Here is a 22485-nt window from a genome sequence, read left to right on the forward strand (position 1 = left end):
CTGCGAGTGCAGCCGCCTCGGCTCGGCATCTCCTAAAGGGGCCCTCCGACTTCGGGCTGGGCCAGTCTGGCGCGCGGTGGCGGAGCCGGGCACTGCTTTCCGGGGGCCCCGAGCGCGAGGCACTTCTCCCCGGAGTTGTGCGCAACTTTCCCCGGCCCTGGCGCGGCTCGGCTCGGGGAGCGCGGACGCCGCAGGTTGCTGAACCCCGAGCCCGGCTGCACGCACCTCGGCTGCGCGCCGGCGCTCCCTCTGCGCGCGCACCCCGGGGGTCCCCGGGGCTCCGCGGGCGAGATGCCTTTGGGGCACATCATGAGGCTGGACCTGGAGAAGATCGCCCTGGAGTACATCGTGCCCTGTCTGCACGAGGTCGGCTTTTGCTACCTGGACAACTTCCTGGGCGAGGTGGTGGGCGACTGCGTGCTGGAGCGCGTCAAGCAGCTGCACTACGACGGGGTCCTGCGGGACGGCCAGCTGGCGGGGCCGCGCGCGGGGGTGTCCAAGCGGCACCTGCGGGGCGACCAGATCGCGTGGATCGGGGGCAACGAGGAGGGCTGCGAGGCCATCCACTTCCTCCTGTCCCTCATCGACAGGCTGGTCCTGCACTGCGGCAGCCGGCTGGGCAAATACTATGTCAAGGAAAGGTCCAAGGTAGGATGCGTGCGTGCGCCCGGCCGCCCCTGCAGCTGGCGGGGACTGGAAGCCGCCTCGCTGGGCCGCAGCGAACTTTTGTCTTTTAGAAGTCAGCCTGCTTTACCTCCCCACTGCGTCCTCCACCTCCCTACTCCTTAAGCACAAGTCCATGTGAAGGGGCTCGGGTGCGTCATGGTGATGACCTTCGGTTGACTTTGAGAAATGGCTGTAGTTGGTGATGAGAGCAAGCTGTGACTTGTGAAGGTTCTCAGGGACCCCAAGGAGGGCAGAGGATGTCCGAGACACTGAGACACATGTCCCTGAAGTGCCCGCCTCAAACCCACGGACACTGCCCTTCGTTGTAGGCAGGGGCACTCCTACTTCTAGAGGCAAGTGCGAGTTTTGCATTGTGGCCTTTGGTTGTGGAGCTTGGCGGGCTTGGGAAGGGAGAGTTTGACGTGGGAAAAGGTAAAACCGCACTTTCTGAGTGCTGCCCTTGACCCCTGGCGCCCAGGACCCAGACCATCTGCCCCACTGAAAATTCTCTCCTGCTGTCGAGCCCCGCACCACGGTCTGTCTTTTCCTCTCAACTCGTGACAAAGTCCACAGAAAACAATCAGATAAGGACTCGGGAGTTGTGAGGTACCCGGGATGGAAACCTTGTTTTTGTTCACATGGCCGGAAATGGCTCCCGGGGTGGTAATTTATCTTGGAAACACAGGCAGCCGTGCCGACTAAAGGGAACATGTAGGTGACACGTGCGCATTACTTTGGGTTGGTCTTGCTGCCTGGACCCTTTCTCCCTTCAAGGACAGTCCAGCCTGCTTTCCAGGAGCAATGCAGAATGGTTGGCTGATGTTGTGGGCTGGTGGAGGAACTTTGAGAACCGTGGAGAACTTTTCCTGAAGTGCGCTGAGGCAGAGCTCGCTGGCAGCTGAGGGAGGGTGAACGTTCCCCTCTGAACCATTCCTTGGCAATGAATGTAACGTTTCTCCATGTAAGCTTGGTCTGGGGATAAACTGTTCTCTCGTTTGACCCACCGGCTGAGAGGAACACCCCTATAAAAAGTCGCTGACTCTAAGTGTGTAGACGCGCGGAGGTGGGCGAGTGGAGGGGAAGCTGGACACTTGCTGTCAAGCTAGGAGCCCCGCGGAGACTGGCTGCTGGCGTCCTTATGGGTGGACCCCAAATAAATCCTAGAAGAAATGCTGATGTCTAAACTTTGACTTGGGACTAGCTCAGAGTTCGCTGACCTCTGTAGATGGTAGGGTATTAGGGTTAGGGTTAGGGTTAGGGTTAGGGTTAGGGTTGGTAGACAGGGTCATCTTTGTTTTGATCGGTTTTGTATTTACACTAAACAACCTGCTGATAACCCTGAGGTTAACCTCGGTTTTGCTGAAGCACTTGTAGCCTTAACCCGGAAGAGCAAATCGCTCCTTATCAGCTTTTTAAATGTTTCTTCCAAACTCAGGTGTAAAGAAATTTTCTCTCATTCTTCTAGGGACAAATTTTTTCTCCGGGGGAGGTTAGAATTCATTGCTAAACAATGTTAGGAACATATTTGAAAGTTAAATATTTTTTATTTGACTTTGACTTACTGGGTGCAGCAGGGTCCCAGGCTAGAATTTAATTCACAGGGAAAGTGCTTTGTCAGAGAAAGGGAAACAAGGTCTGTGGGTATGATTCTTTCAGTTCTACCTTCTGGGTGGACCAAGAAACTTTTCAGTTACTTCTGCCAGAAGGCAACTTTGAGTTGAAAATTCATCCACCTTTCCTTACCCACAGTCCAGCCTGCTGGGGTTGCTCTCAGTCCTAACCCTTTAGAAAATTCACCTCTAGATTGGAATATTCTCTGGCTAACTAGAAACAAAGGCAAACCAAGCTTCAACAATTAGTATACTAAAAAAGATTTTAGACGTTGGTATACTTCTATAAAGGGGTCTGTGGCCTTGAGTCTCTCTCCATACTTTGAAGTTCACTGTAGAATCATCTTGTCTGTAGGGTTTAGGCTAACTAGTATTTATTTATACTAACTAGTATTTCTACTAGCTGATATTTATACTAACTAGCACGCTTCATTAGCTTGTTTTCTCTGTGTTTCTCCTCTGGTTTGTTTACTGCTGCTTCCCACGGTAGCGGTGTAGACAGCCCTAGTTTCCTGCTTGAAGTTTCAGCAAATTTTTCTTATTTTGAATCAGGGTCTCTCTAGTTAGCCTGGAACTATGTAGCCCAGGCTGACCTTGATCTCACAGAGATCTGCCTCTGCGTCCTGAATGCTGGGATTAAAGGTGTGTGCCACCATGCCCTGTGGAAAAACATTTTTTTGAAAGAATTTGTACTTTTTTTTTTTTTTGGTGTTTTTGAGACAGGGTCTCCTGGTAGTCCTAGCTGGCCTGGAACTCCCTATGTAGACTAGGCTGGCCTTGAACTCTCAAGAGATCCGCCTACCTCTGCCTCCCAAGTGCTGGGATTAAAAGTGTGCGCCACCACGCCCGGCCAATTTGTACATATTTTAAACTTGTATTTATAACTTTTTATTCAAGAAATTTCAAACATAACACAGATGTGGACAGGGTACTATAGCAAACTTCTACCACACAGTTTCAGCAATTGCCAGTTTATACATACAGTTTAGATTGACTTTTTAAAAAAAATGTTTTTATTTATCTAGTTATTTGTTTTATGTGTGCAAGTGGGTTATATTCATGCATGGAAGTGCACCCTTGTCATGTAATACCCAAAGATGTCAGATAAGAGTGTCAGATCCTGGGGGCTAGAGAGATGGCTCAGCGATTAAGAACACTGATTGTTCTTGCAGAAGACCCTGGTTTGAATCCCAGCACCCACATGGCAGCTAACAACTGTCCGTAACTCCAGTTCCAGGAGACAGCCTCTTTTGTCTTCCATGGGCATTGCATGACACAGGTGCACTTACCTACATGCAGGCAATACACCAGATGTGTGGGGGTGCTCATAGATACCAGCAGAAGGCATCAGATCCCCTGGAACTGGAGTTACAGATGGCTGTGAACAACCATGTAGGTGCTGGGAAGCAAACTCAGGTCCTCTGCAAGAGCAGCCAGTGCTCTTAACCATTGAGCCATCTCTCCAGCCCCTTAGACTGCAAAGTACTTTAAATTTCTATGCATTGTGTTTATGAATGCATATATTCTCGTTAAGTCTTTTTTCTGGACTTTTAAAGGCCCCTGAATAATGTAATTGTGCCCTTTATCTCAATAAGCATAACAAAGGCAGTAGGAAGAGACCTAGACCTACAGTTGAACCCTGGGAGAGCGACTAGGCACTCCCTCTCCCTATCAAAAAGGTTGTTCTTGGTCAGAATTTGTCTGCCTGGGGGTGGTTGGAGCACAGTCAGGTGTGGAAGACCCTCTGGGGAAAGTGGCTTCCTGTAATGTTTCGAAGTGTGGCACCCCTAACCTCAACTGTTCCCCGCAACCTCAACTGTGCCCCCCCCACCTCAACTGTGCCCCCAAAAAAACCCAACCTCAGCTGTGGTCACTACTTTCAGACTAGCAAAGGATTTCTTATCTGTTTCTTCTGGAGATTTTAGACCATATCCAAGATAAATACTGGTTGTAATTTGCTCCTTTTCCCTTGGCTTCCTGGAGCTTGTAAATGGCTGTTTTCCAGAGAACGTGTAATTTATAGAACCCAATGTCCTTCAGCCTGAAGCAGTTCACTGTAGACTCACGGTAACTCTAATAATAATAAATACCTTCTATTGAGCAGTTTGCTCTGCCTGGCCCTGTGTTAAGCACTGTACTAACGCTATTTTATTTAATCTTCAGAGCCATGATCTGAAAAGAATTGAGCGCTTTAATAATTGACCTAAAGTCTCAAAGTCAGGACCAAGAAGCAGTCTGTGAAAGGGATTGGGGGTTAGGACTGGAGTTACTGAGCCTTGTGGCCTTAGGCGAGTTGCTTAGGTTTCACCAAGTATAAAATGAGAGAAAATAATACTTTGAGTGTTTAGAGGGAAAGGAACATGGTGCTGTATATAAAACTCGTAGAGCTCTGAATGTGCATTGAGGGAAAGCTGCAAGGCTGTGTGCTTAACTCTTAGGCTCTCCGACAGTTGTCCTTTCTTAATGTTCACGCTGGGCTTCTGGGCAGGAGCTTGGGGTACAACTGTTAGTCAGCTGACATTCACATACACCTTTGAATTGTAGGACAGTCTAGTTCACAGTTGACGATGTCTCAAGCTTTAGAAAAAAACAAAGAAGAATAAACAACCCAATACTGAAGTGGGTCAGGTGAGTACATTTGAGGCGCAGGTGCGGGTGTTTTCCTAGTGTTATTTTTAGCAAAGTATTTCTGAAGGCCCCTGGTTGGTAGGACCCGGACTAGAGTGGCTGTGGACTGTGGTGTGAGAGGGTTGGATTGTGAGTGGACAGGTCAGGTCTTTTCTGGAAGCAGAGAGATGAAACAGCAGAAAGCTGATGAATCACAGTGCTGCAGGGTGGTGGGCTTGCTCCCCTGGTGCAGAGCACAACAGTTTGGCCCAGTCCTTCTGGCGATGTCAGGAATGCCTGTTACTTAATGGAGCTTATCCTAGTTGGAAGGGACTCTGAGCACAAGGAGGATAATATACTGGGCCAATCAGATAATCTCTCAGAATCCAAGAGCAGGAAATGCAATCAGGAGTCTCAGAGGACTGGGGCTGTGAACGTGAGGCCTTCACACCCAGGCCAGCTGGTGGTAGTTCCCTGCGTTTGATGGACTTTACTGTTGCCCCTCTGCTTGTGCTCTTTACCTCCTCCCCCTCCTTCTAGTCCAGCTTTTGCTGCTGTTCCATGCACGTGGCTCAGGACGGTGCCTTACAGTGGCTGTTTTAACCTTCACGTCAAGATGGATGGAGGCCTGAATACCACCCCAGCATCTTTATTTGTATTGCTTTGGAGAAAGCCTGATGGTCTTCACCTTAACTCAAGGGACTGTGAGCCCTGGTCGGGGTGGTGGAGGCATGTGGAATCATATGTCACAAATATGGTTGCCAGAGCCCATGGCAGATGTCGTTCTTAGAGCACAGAGTTGTAGACTAGGGGCCAAAGTCTCTGCAATTAAAACCTTACAGTGTGGGGCTGGAGAGCTGGCTCAGCGCTTAAAAGCACTGGCTGCTCTTGCAGAGGACCCAGGTTTAGTTCCCAGCATCCACAAGACAGCTAACAACTGTTTGCAGCTCCAGTTCTGGGGGATCTGCTGTCCTCTTCTGACTTCCATGGGCATTGCATGACATAGGTGCACTTACATGCATGTAGGCAAATACTCATACACATTAAAATAATAATTTTTAAAAATATTTAAAAAAAAAACAACCTTAAAATGTTCCTGTGAATGAGGTATGTTAGAGGGAGGAGCACTGACCTTGAAGCACTAAACATTTTATGTATGGGAGTCCTAGAAAAGATTTTATATTAAAAAGAACTGAGCTTCTGGAGGAAGGAAATGATTTACAGAATATAGCCCCAGAGAAGAGGAAGTGGGTCTTCAGTGCAGTTTTCATGGTGTTCTTTGTATATGCTGTTCAGTTGACACTTTGGAAACAAAAGACTGGGAGGAGACAGAGAGAGAGAGAGAGAGAGAGAGAGAGAGAGAGAGAGAGAAATTTTGGGCTCCTAGCCAGTCAACCTTATCTGCTATGGAGAAGCCAGAACTCAGGGGGTTTCAGTTTAGTTATTGACAGGTCATTTAGGTGCCTGGCTGTTGTGCATTAGCCCTGCATGTGGGTGGATGGAGGAAGAATGTGGTGGAGCTCACAAAGCCTGAATAAGTGGACTGAGTTAAGTGTGGATACAGTATATACAGTAGATGGTAGTTGGCACCAATATGGTTGGTTTTGGGGTCTCAGGGGGTGTTGATTTTTTTTCCGATTGGGAAGCCCACACTAATCCATTAGCCATTGTTCTCTTTGGACTTCCTCTAATTTCTCTATTTTTTTTTTTAAATTTTTTTTTTGATGTGTTTGAGTGTTTTGTCTGCATGTATATGTGCACCGGTGTGTGTAATGCTTGCAGAGGCCAGAGGAGGGCGCTGGGCCCCCTGGAGGTAGAGTAAGGATGTTTGTGAGCCATTATGTGGGTGCTGGGGACTGAACCCAGGTGCTCTGGAAGAACAGCAAGTACGCTTAACTGCTGAGCCATCTCCCTAGCCCCTAATTTCTCTATTCTTGAAAACAAAATGACCAATATAAGGGACCAACACTTTAATAATATGTTTTTTAAAGTTTTTCTTTAGAGAAATATCAGCAGTCACATCATCTGGTCATTCAGCAAGAAAACACCTTGAACAAGGTGTCTTGCTCACTCTTGAGAAGGGCCTGGGTTATGAGTTGGGTGTGGAACAGGTGCCTCACAGGGAGGCCTAAGCTGGCTGGTATTGCTTTCTAATCGTGTCACCCAGGGTTGGAGGGTGAATTCTGCTGGATCTGCATTTTATTTTGGATTTTTCAGTGTAATTCATAGGGAAAATTGGTTAGCATCTTTAAGGTGGAATTACATTGCTTATCTCCATACCTGACCTTTGGATATCAGGAACTTTCTCTTTCTCATCTTTACTCAGCTTAAACAGAACTGGTAAATTCTTTCCTGATTCCTGACTCTGGCTAGGAAAACTAATTTCATAATAGTAAAATAGCTTTGTATCCTAGGACCCTGACCTGGGAGCATTGTGCTGAGGTTAGCTATCCCCACTCTATCCTATCTGCCCTCTGCTTCCTGACTGCAGACAAAGTGAGCAGCACCCTCACACTCCTGCCATCATGTTTTCCCAGCCACGATAGGTTGAATCCCCTCAAATTGCAAGTCAGACAAACCCCTTACATTGCTTCTTGTCAGGTATTTGGATACAGCAACCAGGAAAGTAACTATCACAGTATGTCAATCTCACTGAAGGTAGAATGGAGTCTCCCTACCCTCCGGTACTGAGCAGAACTGTCTGGAAGCATCTTCAAGCACCTGGGTACCACTTGTCCCTTGGGACGAAGCTCGGGCGACTGCTCACCTGAGGCCTTGGTTAGCTTTTGGCGCAGTTGTCTGGTGCTGGGTAAACAACATTTTGACCTGCGCCCATTGAAGACTAAGGAGTCATGAACAGATTAACACTCTGAACAAGGCTATTAATTTTTTGTTAATTATTCTAGCAGCAGATTTGATTATTTCTTTGCAGCAGCACTTTGTAGCTGTTAACTAGTACTGCTCTGCGAGATGAGTGGCACTTTTCTCCGGTGTTTGTCAAATGCACGTGTTCTGACAGTAATGATAGTTCTGATGTATTCTGCTGGGCATCTTCCAGGGGTGCCCAGCGGGTAGCTGAATCCAGCGGCACTGGAATTGTAAATACAACAGACAGATCATTTTAGGATGCCAGACTAAAGAATTCAACTTTGGCAGATTGCCAGGAGCCATTGATTTGGCTCAGATTCAGAGCTCGGCGTGTGTTTGCCAAGTAAGATTAGTGAGCTTGGTTAATTATACATAGAATTTGTACCCTCTTCCCTTCAATTATTTCAACCTAAACCAGTATAGCACTTGCTTTAATTTTGCCTCCTCTTGGGATACTGATTTGTGGGTGAGTTTCTGTTCATGGTTTTGGTAAGCTGATATTCACTTTCTACACCTTTTTTCTAAACTCCCTACCTAATCCCAACTGTATAGACCTCTGGGCTACACTATATAATGTAGCCTTTCAGGTCTTGTATTGGGATTTATTTGGCACCTTCTCACTCAGTGTTCACCAGGTTCACAGTTGTGTTCATGCATCCTTATTAAGTCAAACCAATTTTTGATTCTCTAAAAGGTATCTCAATCAATACTTCCCAAGTTCTGGAGTAAATGTATGTTGTGGTTTGAATGTGAAATGTCCCACATAGGTTTAGGTGTTTGAATGCTTGGTCCCCAGTTGTTAGCCAGGAAAGTAAAGAAAACTTTAGGAAGAGGAGCCTGGTTGGAGGAAGTGGGTTTCTGGATGTGGGCCTTGAGGTGGGTACTTCCACCCCCATCCTGTCTGCAGCCAAATGAGCAGCAACCTCACACGCCTGCCATCACATTCTCCCCAGCCACCAGTGTGAATCCCCTCAGACTGCAGGTCACAGTAAACCGGTCTCCCTGTGTTTGTGTCTTGTCAGGTACTTGGTCACAGCAACACACAAAGTAACTAATGCAATGTGCCAATCACCTATTACCATCACCACACAAAAGTAATCCCCAAATACATGGAATCAAAAATATGGTAGTAATCTTGATTATTGGTTAATTGGAAAACAAAATGGAAAATCAGTTCCAGGTGTCACTGCAGTTTGACTAGTTAGTTCTACAGGAGAACTTGAAGTTGCTTGGAGGTTTTCAGGATGATGTTCTTCTATTTAAGAATTCCTGGGGCTGGAGAGATGGCTCAGCAATTAACAACACTGGTTGTTCTTGCAGAAGACCCAGGTTTGAATCCCAGCACCCTCATGGCAGCTAACAACTGTCCATAACTCCAGTCCCAGGGGATCTGAAAGCCTCTACTGTCCTCCACGGGCATTGCATGACATGGGTGCACTTACCTACATGTGGGCAATATGCACATACACATAAAATAAAAATAATAAAATTTTTTTATAAAATTTTTTTTTTAAGTGAAAAATAAAAGAATATGTTGAGGGACTGGAGAGATGGCTCAGTGGTTAAGAACTCCGGCTGCTCTTGTCAAACCTGGATTCAGGTCCCAGCACCCACATGGTGGCTAACAACTGTCTGTAACTCCAGTTCTAGGGGATCTGATGCCCTCTTCTGGCCTCCACAGGCATTGCATACATGGGTATGCTTATAAGCAAGATACTCATACACAGAATAAATAAATCAAATAAATTAAAAAAAATGCAAACTAGTTTGCATATCATTCTGAGCTTGCTCTGGTGTTCACTAGATGGACAACAGCGACTCTACCTGCATGCCTCCCTCAGCTCCCCTGAAGTCCCTGAGGGACTGTGCGCAGAAATATTCCCTCAAGTAATGTCTTGTTCTTTTTTAAAAGACGACTTTCTTCCTATTCAGGTTGTTTTGTGGGTTGATTTGAGTGAGTGGAGTGGACGATTGCCCCTTTTTAACCACTTAGGCAGGGACCTGCGTGATTATCCAACACATTGAGGCTTTTATGCCTGTTTTCTGCTTCACGATGGAATCTCAAGTTTTATCTTTTTCTTTTCAACTAAAATTTTGATTTCTCAGCAGAAATCCTTAAGGAAGAAAATCAGCTGTCTTTGGCTATGGCCTCTGTGGCTCCTCCTCTGTGCTTGCTCGGGAGTTTAGTTGTGCAAGCCCCACTCTAATCGTGAAGTCGTTCAAAGTAGCAACCAGAGCTGCAGCCCTTTGAACTTCTTGATGAGGCGTGGAGTCCTCTGACCTCAGCGAACCTTCCTACACTTTATCTCCAGCTGACTGCCTCCCTTCCTTTCTAGCCTCTGAATGCTAGAAAGGGACTTGCCGAGCACAGTGAGCCTGCTTTACCACCGACATCTCCTCTTCAGAACCTGTCTCCAGTGCCTGGGTGTAGTACCTGCCCTGTGCCCTCTGTTGTCTGGGACTCTGTTGGCTGCCCCAGGACATTTATATGTTTGGTGCTGACTCTGCCCTCTTCACTTTAGAAGGTCCTAAAATGTGGAGACCCCTGGGCTTTGTATACACAACTCCTTGAGATTCTATCATTCCATCCAATGGTGCCAGAGTGTCCAAGAGACATGAGGGATTTGTTAGGAAAAGGAGTTACTGCATGGTGTCTCATCGAACTCCAGAGTGTTGAATAATTGACAAGCTCAGAGAGACCATTCCAGTGGGGAACATAGTTATTTTCTCCCATTCAGAAATTCTGTGCTGCACCCGAGAATATACCCAAGTCACACCTAGACGCTGCTGGCTCCTGTACCACAGGTCTGCCCCAGAGAAGTGGGTATCCCAGGACCCTAGGGCTTAGAGCCCCCAAGTTCTAGTTTTAGCTGAGCCCCTGCCGAGGAGAACATCTTCCAGTCCCTTATGGGTGAGTTGGGTATTTATTTTCATATTTGAACTTAAATTTGATCATTATCTAGCACTAGGCACCAGGACGGAGTTTGCTCTTTCGTTTCACTGTACTCAGGGGACCCAGTTCTCGGCTCACTCTGTGTGCCTGTCATACTGGTCCAGTGTTACTTTCAAGACTATAAGGAATTAGATGACTAGATACTGGATTACCAATGGAAAAAGAAATAGTCCATTCAATGCTTCTTTGAGTCCTGGGGTCAGAAGACTTGTTCCCAGAGTCAGACTGCAGCTCTGGTCTGGCAGTGGTCCTGGGAGGGAGAGCCCAGCACAAGACCGTGGTGCTCGAAAGTGCCAACTGGGGTGTTTCCTGGCAGCTTTAGGGTTGACACTGCAAATCTAGCGCAGAGCCACCTTAGGGATCCCCTCAATTCCAAGTCTACCCACCCCCAGCTCCCCAAATTAACTAGTGCAGTTGGCTAATTCTTTTTTACCTTTTATCCTTTAGAGTGAGGCCTTATACAAAAACTCTTGGTTCTGGCACAGAATACTTGTGGCTCGCAGAGGTTCCAGCCTCTTGTCACAGTCACTGTAAGCACACCTTCTTGGGTCTCTCCAAATCTACCGAATCCAAAATGCCACACGTTCTCTGGGTGATTGCCTGACATGCCGAAGTTTTCAAGCCACTGGGTTAAGTCCATGAGGTGCGTCCCTCATTTCTCTGACAGCAGGAAAATTGGAGTTCAAGTTGAACTTATTTGTTTGTTGCTAAAATGAGGAGGAATGGGCATTTTGGTTCACTTGTGAGATTCCTGTGGGAGCGGCCGTGTGTTACACACAGCTTTTCTATTATTTGCGCCAATAAACTTAATTTTTCAGAACTATAATTCGAGCAAAACTCGGAACTGATTTCCTCCTGTTTTGGTGAGTCAAGGGGGGGAAATGAATCTTAGTGACTTCAGGTTAGGAGAAAGGAACGACAAAAAATGACTTTGCCTGATCACAGATGGGCGTGGGAGGCTGGCCTTGAACTCTGGTCCCTTAATATCTCTGCTGTACCACACCTTGCCTCTTTAGTCCTTATCTTGGAATTGGACAGAAGTAGTTTCATTCCTGACCCCACTACAAGGAACAGTACCTGGTTCAGATGACTTTTGTTCTAACATTTTGGGAGTGGTGTTGAACAGTAGAGAGACCTTAACATCCAATGCCTGTTCCATCCCTGACTCTCCATTCTCACATTGGTCTGTTTTTGTTTTTGCTGTTTTAAGACAAATCTTGCTATGAAACCCAGACTAGACTGGCCTTGAACCTGTGACCCTGACCTCAGTCTCCCGATAAGCTCTGGGATTCTAAGTGTGTGCCACCATACCTGGCAGTTCCCATTTTGTAAAATGGGCCTAATGTCTCTCTGAGGAGTTTAGGGACAGTTGAATTAATGGCCTCCCACCCCAGGCACTCTTTTATTTCCAGTTCCCTTTTCATTCCTCAGAATGCTCGCTCTCCCTCTGAAGGGCCCTCTACTTTCTACCCCTGATCTTCTGAATGTCCGCCCTCCTCTTAAGCCAGCAGTCTGCATCAAGTGAATTCTAATTAACGTGACTGTAGAAAGTTCTGCGTCTCGTGAATTCTAATGACCGTGGAAGCAGCAGAGTTCTGATGCCTCCCAAACTAGCTTTGTGCCCAACTGAGAAGTCAGTGCCGGTCCCTGGGGTCCTACTACCCGGTGGGGAAATGTACTTTTAATATTTTCTTTAAAAATGGTTTCTGCATTGGCTGTGTATCATCTGATGTTGAAACAGGTCTGAAAAACCATAGCTTGTGTTGTAATAAAGGAGGGTCCTAGAAGGAGGGGCTGACTTCCTCAGACCCTGGGGGGAAGAGCAGCTCAGGCTGTGGGGAGGAGACTGGGGAGGAGACTGGGAGGAGAGCACGGAGGAGATCCCAGGGGCAGCCAGGACTCGATGGTGGGGTTTGTCTGTCTGGCACAGCCCAGACAGTGGCCACCGTTGCTTTGTCCCCAACCCCCACCCCACGTGCACCACAGCTCTTAGTTCGCACTTTCAAGCACACTTTTTTTCTTTTGTATTTTTGGTGGTTTGTTTGGTTTTGTTTTTACCTCTTACAGTTTTCTGTCAGCCTGGAAAAGGTGAATCAGATGTAGTCCGCTGAGTCTGTAGCTTTCGATCTGGTCAGCTGTGGATGGATTGAAGATACCTGGGAAAAAATGGTTCTGTATAGACCTTTTTTTAAAAAATAAATCATTTCCTAAACAACACTGTATACATTTGCATAGTAATTGTATGGTCACCTGGAAATGACTTAAAGGCTACGAGAGGGTGTGTGTAGGCTAGATGTGACCACGCCACCATTTTATAGAGGATTTGAGTGTTCATTTGAGCATCCAAGGTGGATTCTGGAACCAACCCCAAGGATTGTAAGGGGCAGCTGTACTTCATGTAGAACAGAAGGCCTTAATTCCCTCAAAAAGAGTTTTAGGAGATTGGAGAGATGGCCCAGCAGTTAAGAACACGACTGCTCTTCCAGAGAACGGGGTTTGGCTCCCAGCACCCACCTGAAAGCTAACAACTGTTTGTAACTCATAACTCCAGTTCCAGGGGATCCAGTGCCCCCTTCTGGCCTCTGTGGGCATTTCACAACATGGGTGCACTTACATACAGGCAGGCAAAGCATAAGAAGTAAATACATAAAACAAGCTGGCTAACGTCACACCTTAGGAAGCTTTGTTGTTAAGCCTGGCTTTATGGTTTTGGCCTAACACTCTTCAGCCCGAGCAACTGACTTCAGAAAGGCAAGTTATTAAACTTCCTTGAGCATCTGTTTCCTCCTCTCTGGTGGAGGGAGCGTTCCCACCCGGTGTGGTGTATGGAGTTAGTTTGGCAATATTAGGAAGCCCTGTGCCAGTGTTCGTTCAGTAAGTAAACATGCCCACTGAATATCTGACTCCACTGCCTTGCCATGTGCCAGTCTTCAATTTAACAGTTACATTTTTCCAAGGGCTAAAATACAAACGTGGGTTTCTCCTGTTTAATGAGTCTTGCTTCCAGGCATTTTTTTTTTCTTGACATGTTTTGATTGGTAACTGTTTTTCTATAGTCTCTGTTAAGGAAGCTTGTCTTACGAATTGCGTTTAGGCTATCACATTCCTTCAGATGCTTTAGGATTCGTTTAAGATGAAGCATAAAGAGACCCATACTTCGCTCTCCCAATCCATCCCAGCAGTTGCTTTATTGTGTGCGGTCCTAGGGTGCTACAGGTGAAGTTTTATTTTTCTGATAAGGCTGTTTTCTGACATTAAGGAAGTTAAGTGCTGTGTCCCTACCCCCATATTGCCTGAAGGATGACTCATGAATTTCTTCTCCAGGCACACTTGGTAACCTCTAGGTCTATAGGATAACCAGGGTTAATGACCCCCTCTGAGGCCATGTGAGCAGCGTGACTCCGGACACAGCTTCCACTCACCTTCCCAGGAACCCGGAAATTGAACGGGCTCTGTGGAAGTACCACCTGGGCCCAGGGGTTCTCAGGAGGAGGCAGATGTTAGCATCTGCTGAAAGGAAGGACTTGGCTAGCCGCCTGCCTTTCTTTGTGTCCTCCAGCCTGCTGGACTGCCTGATTTGGTAACTGCCAGGAGGAAGCCCCCGCTGAAAGCTTTGCTCTGGTGACTGGGGCATGGTGGGGGAGGAGCCAGGGCTCCCCAGCGTCCGTCCCCTCCTCTGACTGCCTGGCCAAGTGCTCGGGTGTGGGCTGGCTGCCACCCTCACGGAGCGCACGTAGCCCTGTCACTCAGTCATCACCCAGCTGGCAGGGAGCCAGGCCTCCACGGGAAGGGCTGCTTTCCCAAACCCAAACAGCCTGCATTGATATGTGGATGTTTCTGGGCCTGTTTGCTGTGCCTAATTGCAGGACTCAGGCTGAATCCCCTCCAAGCAGAGGAATTAGCTACCATTGAGAAAGGACTAGCAATTATCTCTTAAACGCCTGTTCTTCTGAGAGTTTAGTGGCTTCTTGAGGGGGAGAGAGATACATGAAAACCTTCATGCATGAGGTTAAGGGCCCTGCAGGATGGAATCTTGACTGAGTACATTTATACTTTACAGGCCTGTGGACCCCCTGTAGTTTTGTGTGTGTATGGTAAATGTATGCATGCATGTATGTGTGTATGCATGCATGCATAATTATTCTCAGGGTGGGAGCCCATCTCCTTAAAGATCTCAAAGGACTAAACAGTACGTGGTGGTACTTGTTAGCTTTGTCATCACTGACCCAGGACCACTAAATAGAAAGTTCTAGAGTCTGAATAGGTACTGATGTTGATTTCTCAGTGGTGGCTAATTAAGTAGAATGAGCTACGGCCCATTTGAGGAGAAGTTCACAGTGAAGATGGTAAGTTTTCTGGCCTTTCGGGGACAGTGCTCTCTCCTGAATGGGCGAGCAGGCAGACCCACTTCACCAGAGCAGCCCTGAGTCAGCCCGCCCTTTCTAACTTGTCATTAGCAGAACTGAAGTTCCTTCACGATTGCACGGTTGGGATGTAAGGGCAGGCACACTGTTCTGTGCCTGAGGAGAAGTTCACAGTGAAGATGGTAAGTTCTCTGGCCTTTCGGGGACAGTGCTCTCTCCTGAATGGGCGAGCTGGCAGACCCACTTCACCAGAGCAGCCCTGAGTCAGCCCGCCCTTTCTAACTTCTCATTAGCAGAACTGAAGTTCCTTCACGATTGCACGGTTGGGATGTAAGGGCAGGCACACTGTTCTGTGCTGGCAGCCGCGGTATTGGGTAGCTGTATACGGGGCGTGTGGGTGCAGGGAGTGGCGTTAGGGCGTGTGAGGAAGGCATCAGTAGTTTTCACCGTGGAAGTAGAACAGTAGAAGATATTTCATGAGTGATTTGGAGACTCTTGAAGGATTGTTAACCTGACACACAGTTGGCATGGTGTCCGAATCTTGAAACTTTGTACAGGGGCCTTTGCTCTGGTGACTGGGGCATGGTGGGGGAGGAGCCAGCTTCCTTTTCTCCCCTCAATGTGTTATGTTGGTTGGTCTCTGACTAGAGGCACTTGAAGGGAGGAAACAGAGGAGCAAGATGCCAAGATAATTCCAGACCCTTTGAGCAGTTGCCCACTCCTTTTCTCTAAAGTGCTTACATTATCTACAGCTCATTTCTTTATCCCAGTCAGGTCCTTAGATGCTTGCCACCAAAGCTGAAAACTCGAGTTCAAACCCTCGAAACAGATGGAGAGAACTGATTCCCAAAAGTTGTTCTCTGGTCTCTGCATGCCCATGTGTATGTAATACTGCTTTACAAAACACCAGAAATACTTTTAAAAATTCTGGAACACTTTTAATGCTCATAACTTGGTACCGTTTCATCGGCGCATGGAGACCTTTCTTAAAAAAGTTCAATTTCACGTGATGGATAGGAACAATGGACAGTTATTGTGAAATTTGTGCCCATGACGTTTTCTTGAACTTGGAGAAAGCTTTGCATAGCACCATCTTATGAAGAGGCTTTAATTTTTTTGTTTGTTTTTTTCACATTTATTTTGTATATGTGGGGGAGGGAGCACATCTGTACCGTAGTGAACATGTAGAGGTCAGAGGACAAAACTTTTGGGAGTCAGTTCTGTTCTTCTACCATGTGGCTCCCAGGGATTCAAGTTGGGTCAATCAGGCTTGGTGGCAGATGCCTTTGTCCACTGAGCCCTCTCCCCTGTCCAGGAAGAGGTCTTGTGGCATTTGTGTGTAGGAACTTAATCTAGGTAGGGCCTACAGGGTGCCGTTGAAGATCACAGACCACTGAAAAAGGACTGACTGAAGCAACAATTCCCGCCAGTTTTTCTTGCCCCTCTGCATTTAATTTGCAAAGGATTTTTGGAGTGCTTAGAAAATGTAATTTGACATGCTGGCTTCATTTGTCTTTAACTTTTAAAACATACTTTTAAGAACAAAACTTGCAAAGACTGTAACTCTTCTAGGTTTTTTTCTTACTCTGATCTCCCCTGTAGGTTGCTTGGATAGGGTATTTCTAATTTTTTAACTTTTTATTTTTTAAATTTTTTTATTTCTTGGTCTTTTTGAGACGGGGTCTCTCTGTAGCCCCAGCTGGCCTGGAACTCACTATGTAGACCAGGCTGGCCTTGAACTCACAGAGATCTGCCTGCCTCTGCCATCACACCCGGCCTAACTCTTTATTTTTAATTGTATATATGTGTGTGTTCCTGTGTATGTGCATGTGAGTACGGGGGCCCTTGGAGGCCAGAGGCTTTGGATCCCCTGGGATCTGGAGTTATAGGTTGTTGTGAGCCGCCTCACATGGTTCCTAGGGAATGGAACTCAGGTCTTCTGCAAGAGCAGCACGTCTCTTCACTACTAAACCATCTCTCTAGCCCAAGGTTTTTCTTTTTAAATAGGAGAAATCGAAGGTCGGAACTGCTACTGGCACATATAGGTGTCTGTTGTAGTCACTGGCCACTCTCCTCTGCATCTGTGCGTTACCTCATGGGCCCTGCCCTGCAGGGTGCCTTCACCAGTACAGGATGTGAAATGAACGGGAGTGGCTGGCTCTGCTCTCTGTCCACGGTCCGTGGTTGAGTTAGAATCGTGCTGACTACAAATCACTCAGAACCATTCTCCCCAAGCACGGCTTTCCAGTCCTCTACCCACAGACCCTGAACACACCACCACCTGTCCTGTCTCCTCTCTGGCCACCTCAGTATCAGTGAAACTTTCAAACCAGGAAACTCAGCTGTGACTTTGATCATGTGGTCAATCGCTGGGCTGTTTTTCCAAGCAAAAGCTGTGTGGACTCCAGTATTTTCTCCCAACTCTTGCCATGTGGTCAATCTGTTTTTCCAAGCAAAAGCTGTGTGGACTCCAGTATTTTCTCCCAACTCTTGCCATCTCTACCTGTGTGGCTGTGCCTTAGGGCGGAGAGGGGAGAGGGAAGGGGCCCATTGCTTTGGGCCCAGAGACTTGATTGGATAGGGGAGGTGGGGAGAGGCATGTGGCGTGTGTGACACTTACGGTCGTTTCTCTGTGGTTGGGTGGGATATGTCTGAGGCTGGTGAACACAGATGGGGAACAGGTCCACTTAGCTGAGGACCCATCTCCAAGTAACTTGAATTCTTGGGAGACCTCAGTGACCTTAAAATTCAACCTGATAGAGCTTTTTTGTGGCTGGGATTAGAAAGTTGTGATTGATAACCAAAGTTCTGGAAAAAAAGAAAGAAAAGCAAAAACCACAAAACACTGCTACAGTAAACATTCTACAAGGCTGATTGCCTGATTAGAACTTCAAAGATTGTGGAGAATTGAAACATTGCAGGTCCAGAGCCACATTATTTTGGACTATCTTAGCCCCTAAATCACCGTGTCTGTAGCCCAACATCCTTGTGATTGTTAGGCTAATTCTTTTGGAATACATGAACAAATCCCTGACCTCCTCCAGTCCAGAATCTGACAAGGTCATTGGATGGAAATGGAGGTTTCTGCCTACTGCATGTGCGTACCTGTGAACTGGAAAAGTGTTTTGATTTATGACTTTCTTTGATGACTTCAGGAAACTGTTACCATGTTGGAGCATGGTATTTGAGATAACCTAAACTCTGTGGTCCCACCCCATGGTCACTCATATCTGGCTCAAGAATAGACCCTCTTATTAGAGCTTTTGCATTAATAGGAGCAATGATATTTAGGAGCCTTTACCTAAAATCTAATTGCTTGCTGTTTTCATAGAATCTGAAGATTTGCCCTGATTGCAAATGGCAACAATCCCAAACCTTTAACTATGTGTTTTATTAATTTTTTTGATTGATTTATTTTTATTTTGTGTGTATGAGTGTTTTGCCTGCATGTATGTAAGTGTACCACATGCATGTAATGCCCATAGAGGCCACAGGAGGGTGTCACATTCCCTGGAGGCACTGGATACTCTGGGAGTGGAGTTATGAAGAGCTGAAGCCACCATGTGGCTTCTCTACAAGAGCAGAGCCTGCCCTTAGCCACTGAGCCATCTCTGACCCCGGCACTATATATTTTACATGGATTATTTGCTTTGGTCTGCTTAACACATTTTTTTGGAAATATTTATTATTTTAAATTTTATGTGTATGCTTGTATTGCCTTCATGTATGTAAGTGCACCAGTGTCATGCGATTCTCTTGGAGGACAGAAGAGAACATCAGATCCCCTGAAACTGGTGTTACAGAGGTTGTTAGCTGCTGTGTGGGTGATGAGATTCAAACCTGGGTCTTCTGCAAGAGCAGTCAGTGCTCTTAACCACTGGGCCATCTCTCCAGCCCCACATTACTAAACTTGTAAAGATCAAGTTATACTAGTGAGTCCGTCCAACTCTGAAGTCGTGAACAATGCAAACACATCTCATAAATGCACATGACGTGTCTCCTTTTCTTCTTGAGGAGCTGGGGAGCAAACCTAGACTGACGTTTGTGTTAGGGGAGCACTCTAACCTAGACTGGTCTGTGTGTTAGGGGAGCACTTTACTGCTGAGCCACACCCCCAGTCTGCAGCGGGGCTTATTGGAAAAGTGCTAAGTCTAGTGTCTGAAAACTGACCATCCTGATGAATGGACAGTCGAAGCTGTTGATAACCAGTGTTAACACCGTTTTTCATCTGTAGTGAGACTCTGGTTGATTACGTTAGTGTCTTCTACTCAGGCTTTGGAATGAAATCCTGGACTTTATATTTTTTAGCTTTACCTCTGGACTTGATAAGATGCAATTTGTTTTCGATGCTGTTGTTTTAATGCTCATTTGGCTAAGCTCTAACAGATGCCCCATTCTCTTTTTCTGCTGATGGTATTTGAAAAGTAGATTTTACACTGGGGTTTGGCTGTTATGTTCTGTTTCTATGTATATCTTACACGTACACATACACATTTCCTGCCTGAACATGACCACGGAGGTGTCAGGAGTACATATCTCTGGTGTAGAGCCAGTCAGGGAACACCTGGTTCGTTCCCCTCATTTCCTGTTGCTACAGAGCTATGGGGAGGCCTCAGGGGATGAGGGTTTGCAGAGGGGCCAGTGGAGGGAATAGATTCATCTGCCTGACCAGGGCTAGAATGGGGCTACAGTGAACATGCTGCTGTTGGGACAGTGATGTGCTATTTCAAGTCCAGCCAGGAAATTTTAGTGCCTGAAAAGCCTATAATAAATAAGACACCTTCCTGGTGAATGTCAGTGTTGCTGCATGCATGTTTGCTGCATAACTGTTAAAGTATTCCAGCTCTGTTCCTGTAACAATAAAGTGCTACTGTGTTTCCCTCAGTTTTGCACTCTGGATCCCTTTACGGACTTGATGAGGGTAGATAGCAGCTCAGCTAAACCCATCAGCTTCCGGAGTTTGTTACTGCCCCGTGCACAACTTGGCACAGACTTGAGCAGTCACCAAGGTTTGCCCCTCAGCGCATCCTTAGCTCCATGGTTTGAGATCGTGGCAAAGATCAGCAGACAGTTGGGAATGTGCCCGAGTCAAGACCCATCTCCCGTGGCACTCTTCCAGAAACCTCAGTGTGCAGTTGGCTTGCAGAGTGCTTACAGCCGCTGGCTGGGCCTCCTGTGGTTTCCTTCCATTGTTTTGAACGTGATGTGCATGGATTCTAGAACCAGAGACTGGGAGTTTCACTCTGGCCAGAAAAATGATCTCTTCCCTCCCTTAGGCGCGCACATGTTCACACAGTTCTGTCCTCTGGCATAGCATTAGCTCTTTCTCTTTGTGTGTTTTATATCTACAGCAGTTTGCACACATGTTCACACTTACCAGTTCTGTCTTCTGGCATAGCATTAGCTCTTTCTCTTTGTGTGTTTTATATCTACAGCAGTTAGCGGAGGATATAGTGCTTTTGTGAACAGTTTTTACTCAAGCTCAGTTCTGAAGCAGGGAAGCGCTTCTTGCTACCCTGGAGAACGTTGCTGCTTTTCTGAGCCTCGAGCTTAGCTCAAGTCTGCACTCTTACATTGGAAACATGTAACCTGTGTTAGTTACTTGTCTCATTACTGTGACAAAATACAAGACCAAAGCAAATTAAGGAAGGAAGAATTTATTTTGGCTCACAGTCTCAGGGCAGCCCATCGTGGCAGGAAGCTGGTCACATCGTATCCGCAGTCAGGAAGCAGAGGGAGCTGAACGTAGGTGCTCAGCTCATTTTCTCCTTTTTATTTGATCTGGTAGTTAGGGTGGATCTTCCCATCTCTAACCTAATCTACAAAATCCATCACAAACATGCCCAGAGACTTGTCTCCAAGGTGCTTCTACATCCTATCAAATTGTCAATCAATATAAACCATCATGCAACCTATGCCCTCATTATGGGAAAGAGCCTGGATTCCGTGGTTGCAGGGTGAGCTAGACTGGAGCAGCCAGACCACTGACCCTCCCTGGGAGGGGAGCTGTTTAAATCAGAATATGAAGAGGTAACCCTGGTGGAGAGCTTTTCCACATAGTAGGAGGAGGTCGAGATGGTAGGGAATCAAGCAACAATTGTTTGTGCCTAAATGACTTGCATTGTTGGCTATTATGATCCTGGCAGCTGCTTCCAGGAATAGGTCGTTCCCTATGTGTTATAGGTGACTTTATGTCTTCCTCTCCAGTGAGGCCAGTCACTCCGTCTGCTTTTAGTCACCTTTCCTCAATCCATCGTCTGCTTGGTGGGGCCATCGCTTGCCAAATCTTTCTAGCAGTCACTTCAGAATTCCACTTTCAGGAAGATGTTCACACTAACAGTTTAACAAGCTCTATAAATGACATTGCAGTGACATTCAAGGTTCAGAGGTAGCTATGGGGATTGCCAGCCGCACAGGGATGCAAAGTTCAGGAGATCTGATGAGGTAAGCTTTAAGAGCACTGTAAAGCCAGACCGCCACACAGCCTTACTATAGGAGGGATATAGCGTGTAAGTGAGAGTTTTGTGGGGCTGCAGTGTGTGCGAGGCCCCAGTCTCCATTTTCAGATTCTATTGGGAATCCGCTCACTGAACCACTAGTGCCTCCATTTGGGACTCTGTCTGTCTAATCATTTCACCCATGAAAGCAACTCTGATCAGGGAATGTTGTGACCTGGATCCATACATGTATGTCTGATGGTGGGTTTCAAAGTGGAAGAAAGAGCTGTTAGGTAGAATGTGATCTTGTTCCAACAAAGACTCATTCACTAATTCCCTGATCTACTCATCACTTTTTCGGCGGGTGTCAGACACTGCCTTGATCCTGAGATCACAAAGTGGTGAACAGAATGGGAACGAGTTCCTTACCCTCATTTTGTTTAGTTCTATTATCTTTCTTGGACATACTGAATCCTTATAAAATATTTCAAAACTATAGCAGTAGCCTGTAAAGAAAAGAAGTTTCATATTTTGTCTTTCTTTGTAGTCTATCCCCATTGCAGTTTTTCTATGAAATAACTAATGATGTATTAACCTACAGTCGTAATTGTCAGTAGGATTTGTCTAAGTGACTTTCCCCTGTATTCTCTCACTTCATAGATGTAGGTGGCACTTAGGCAAAGGGGAGCCTCAGATTATCACCTGACTCAATTATCAGGAAGAGAAGAATAAAGAGACACATACTAAGATATGTCTGTAACTTTTCCCGCCAAAGAGCTTCCGGTATTCCCTGCGCAAACACATAGAGTACAGCTTCCCACCGACGCGTCTCTCTTCCCTCTGTCCTAAGCCTTTGGTTTTATGGATAAGCCTGACTTTCTTCCTTAGATTTCTCAGTTCAGGGACATTGCTAAACAGACATAGCCCTAAACCCACACCTGGTGATTCTTTTCTGTTTTCCCCTCCCTCCCTCCCCTCCC

The 22485-nt window shown here is 46.6% G+C and overlaps 1 protein-coding gene across 2 annotated transcripts in view; it reads left to right on the forward strand.

The window, feature by feature from the left end:
* The first annotated feature begins 14 nt into the window (after positions 1-14).
* Positions 15-22485, forward strand: part of Egln3 (egl-9 family hypoxia inducible factor 3) — a 29959-nt gene continuing 7488 nt past the window's right edge. Inside the window, exon 1 of one of the 2 annotated variants that reach the window (XM_008838714.3) lies at positions 15-648. In XM_008838714.3, the coding sequence (XP_008836936.1) occupies positions 292-648 (357 nt within the window). In that variant the 5' untranslated portion in view covers positions 15-291. The remainder of the gene's footprint in view (positions 649-22485) is intronic. The other variant, XM_017799549.2, reaches the window with a different exon arrangement.

The sequence above is a fragment of the Nannospalax galili genome, unplaced genomic scaffold, assembly GCF_000622305.1.
Source record: "Nannospalax galili isolate Female #2095 unplaced genomic scaffold, S.galili_v1.0 scaffold1579, whole genome shotgun sequence".
Classification (NCBI taxonomy): domain Eukaryota; kingdom Metazoa; phylum Chordata; class Mammalia; order Rodentia; family Spalacidae; genus Nannospalax; species Nannospalax galili.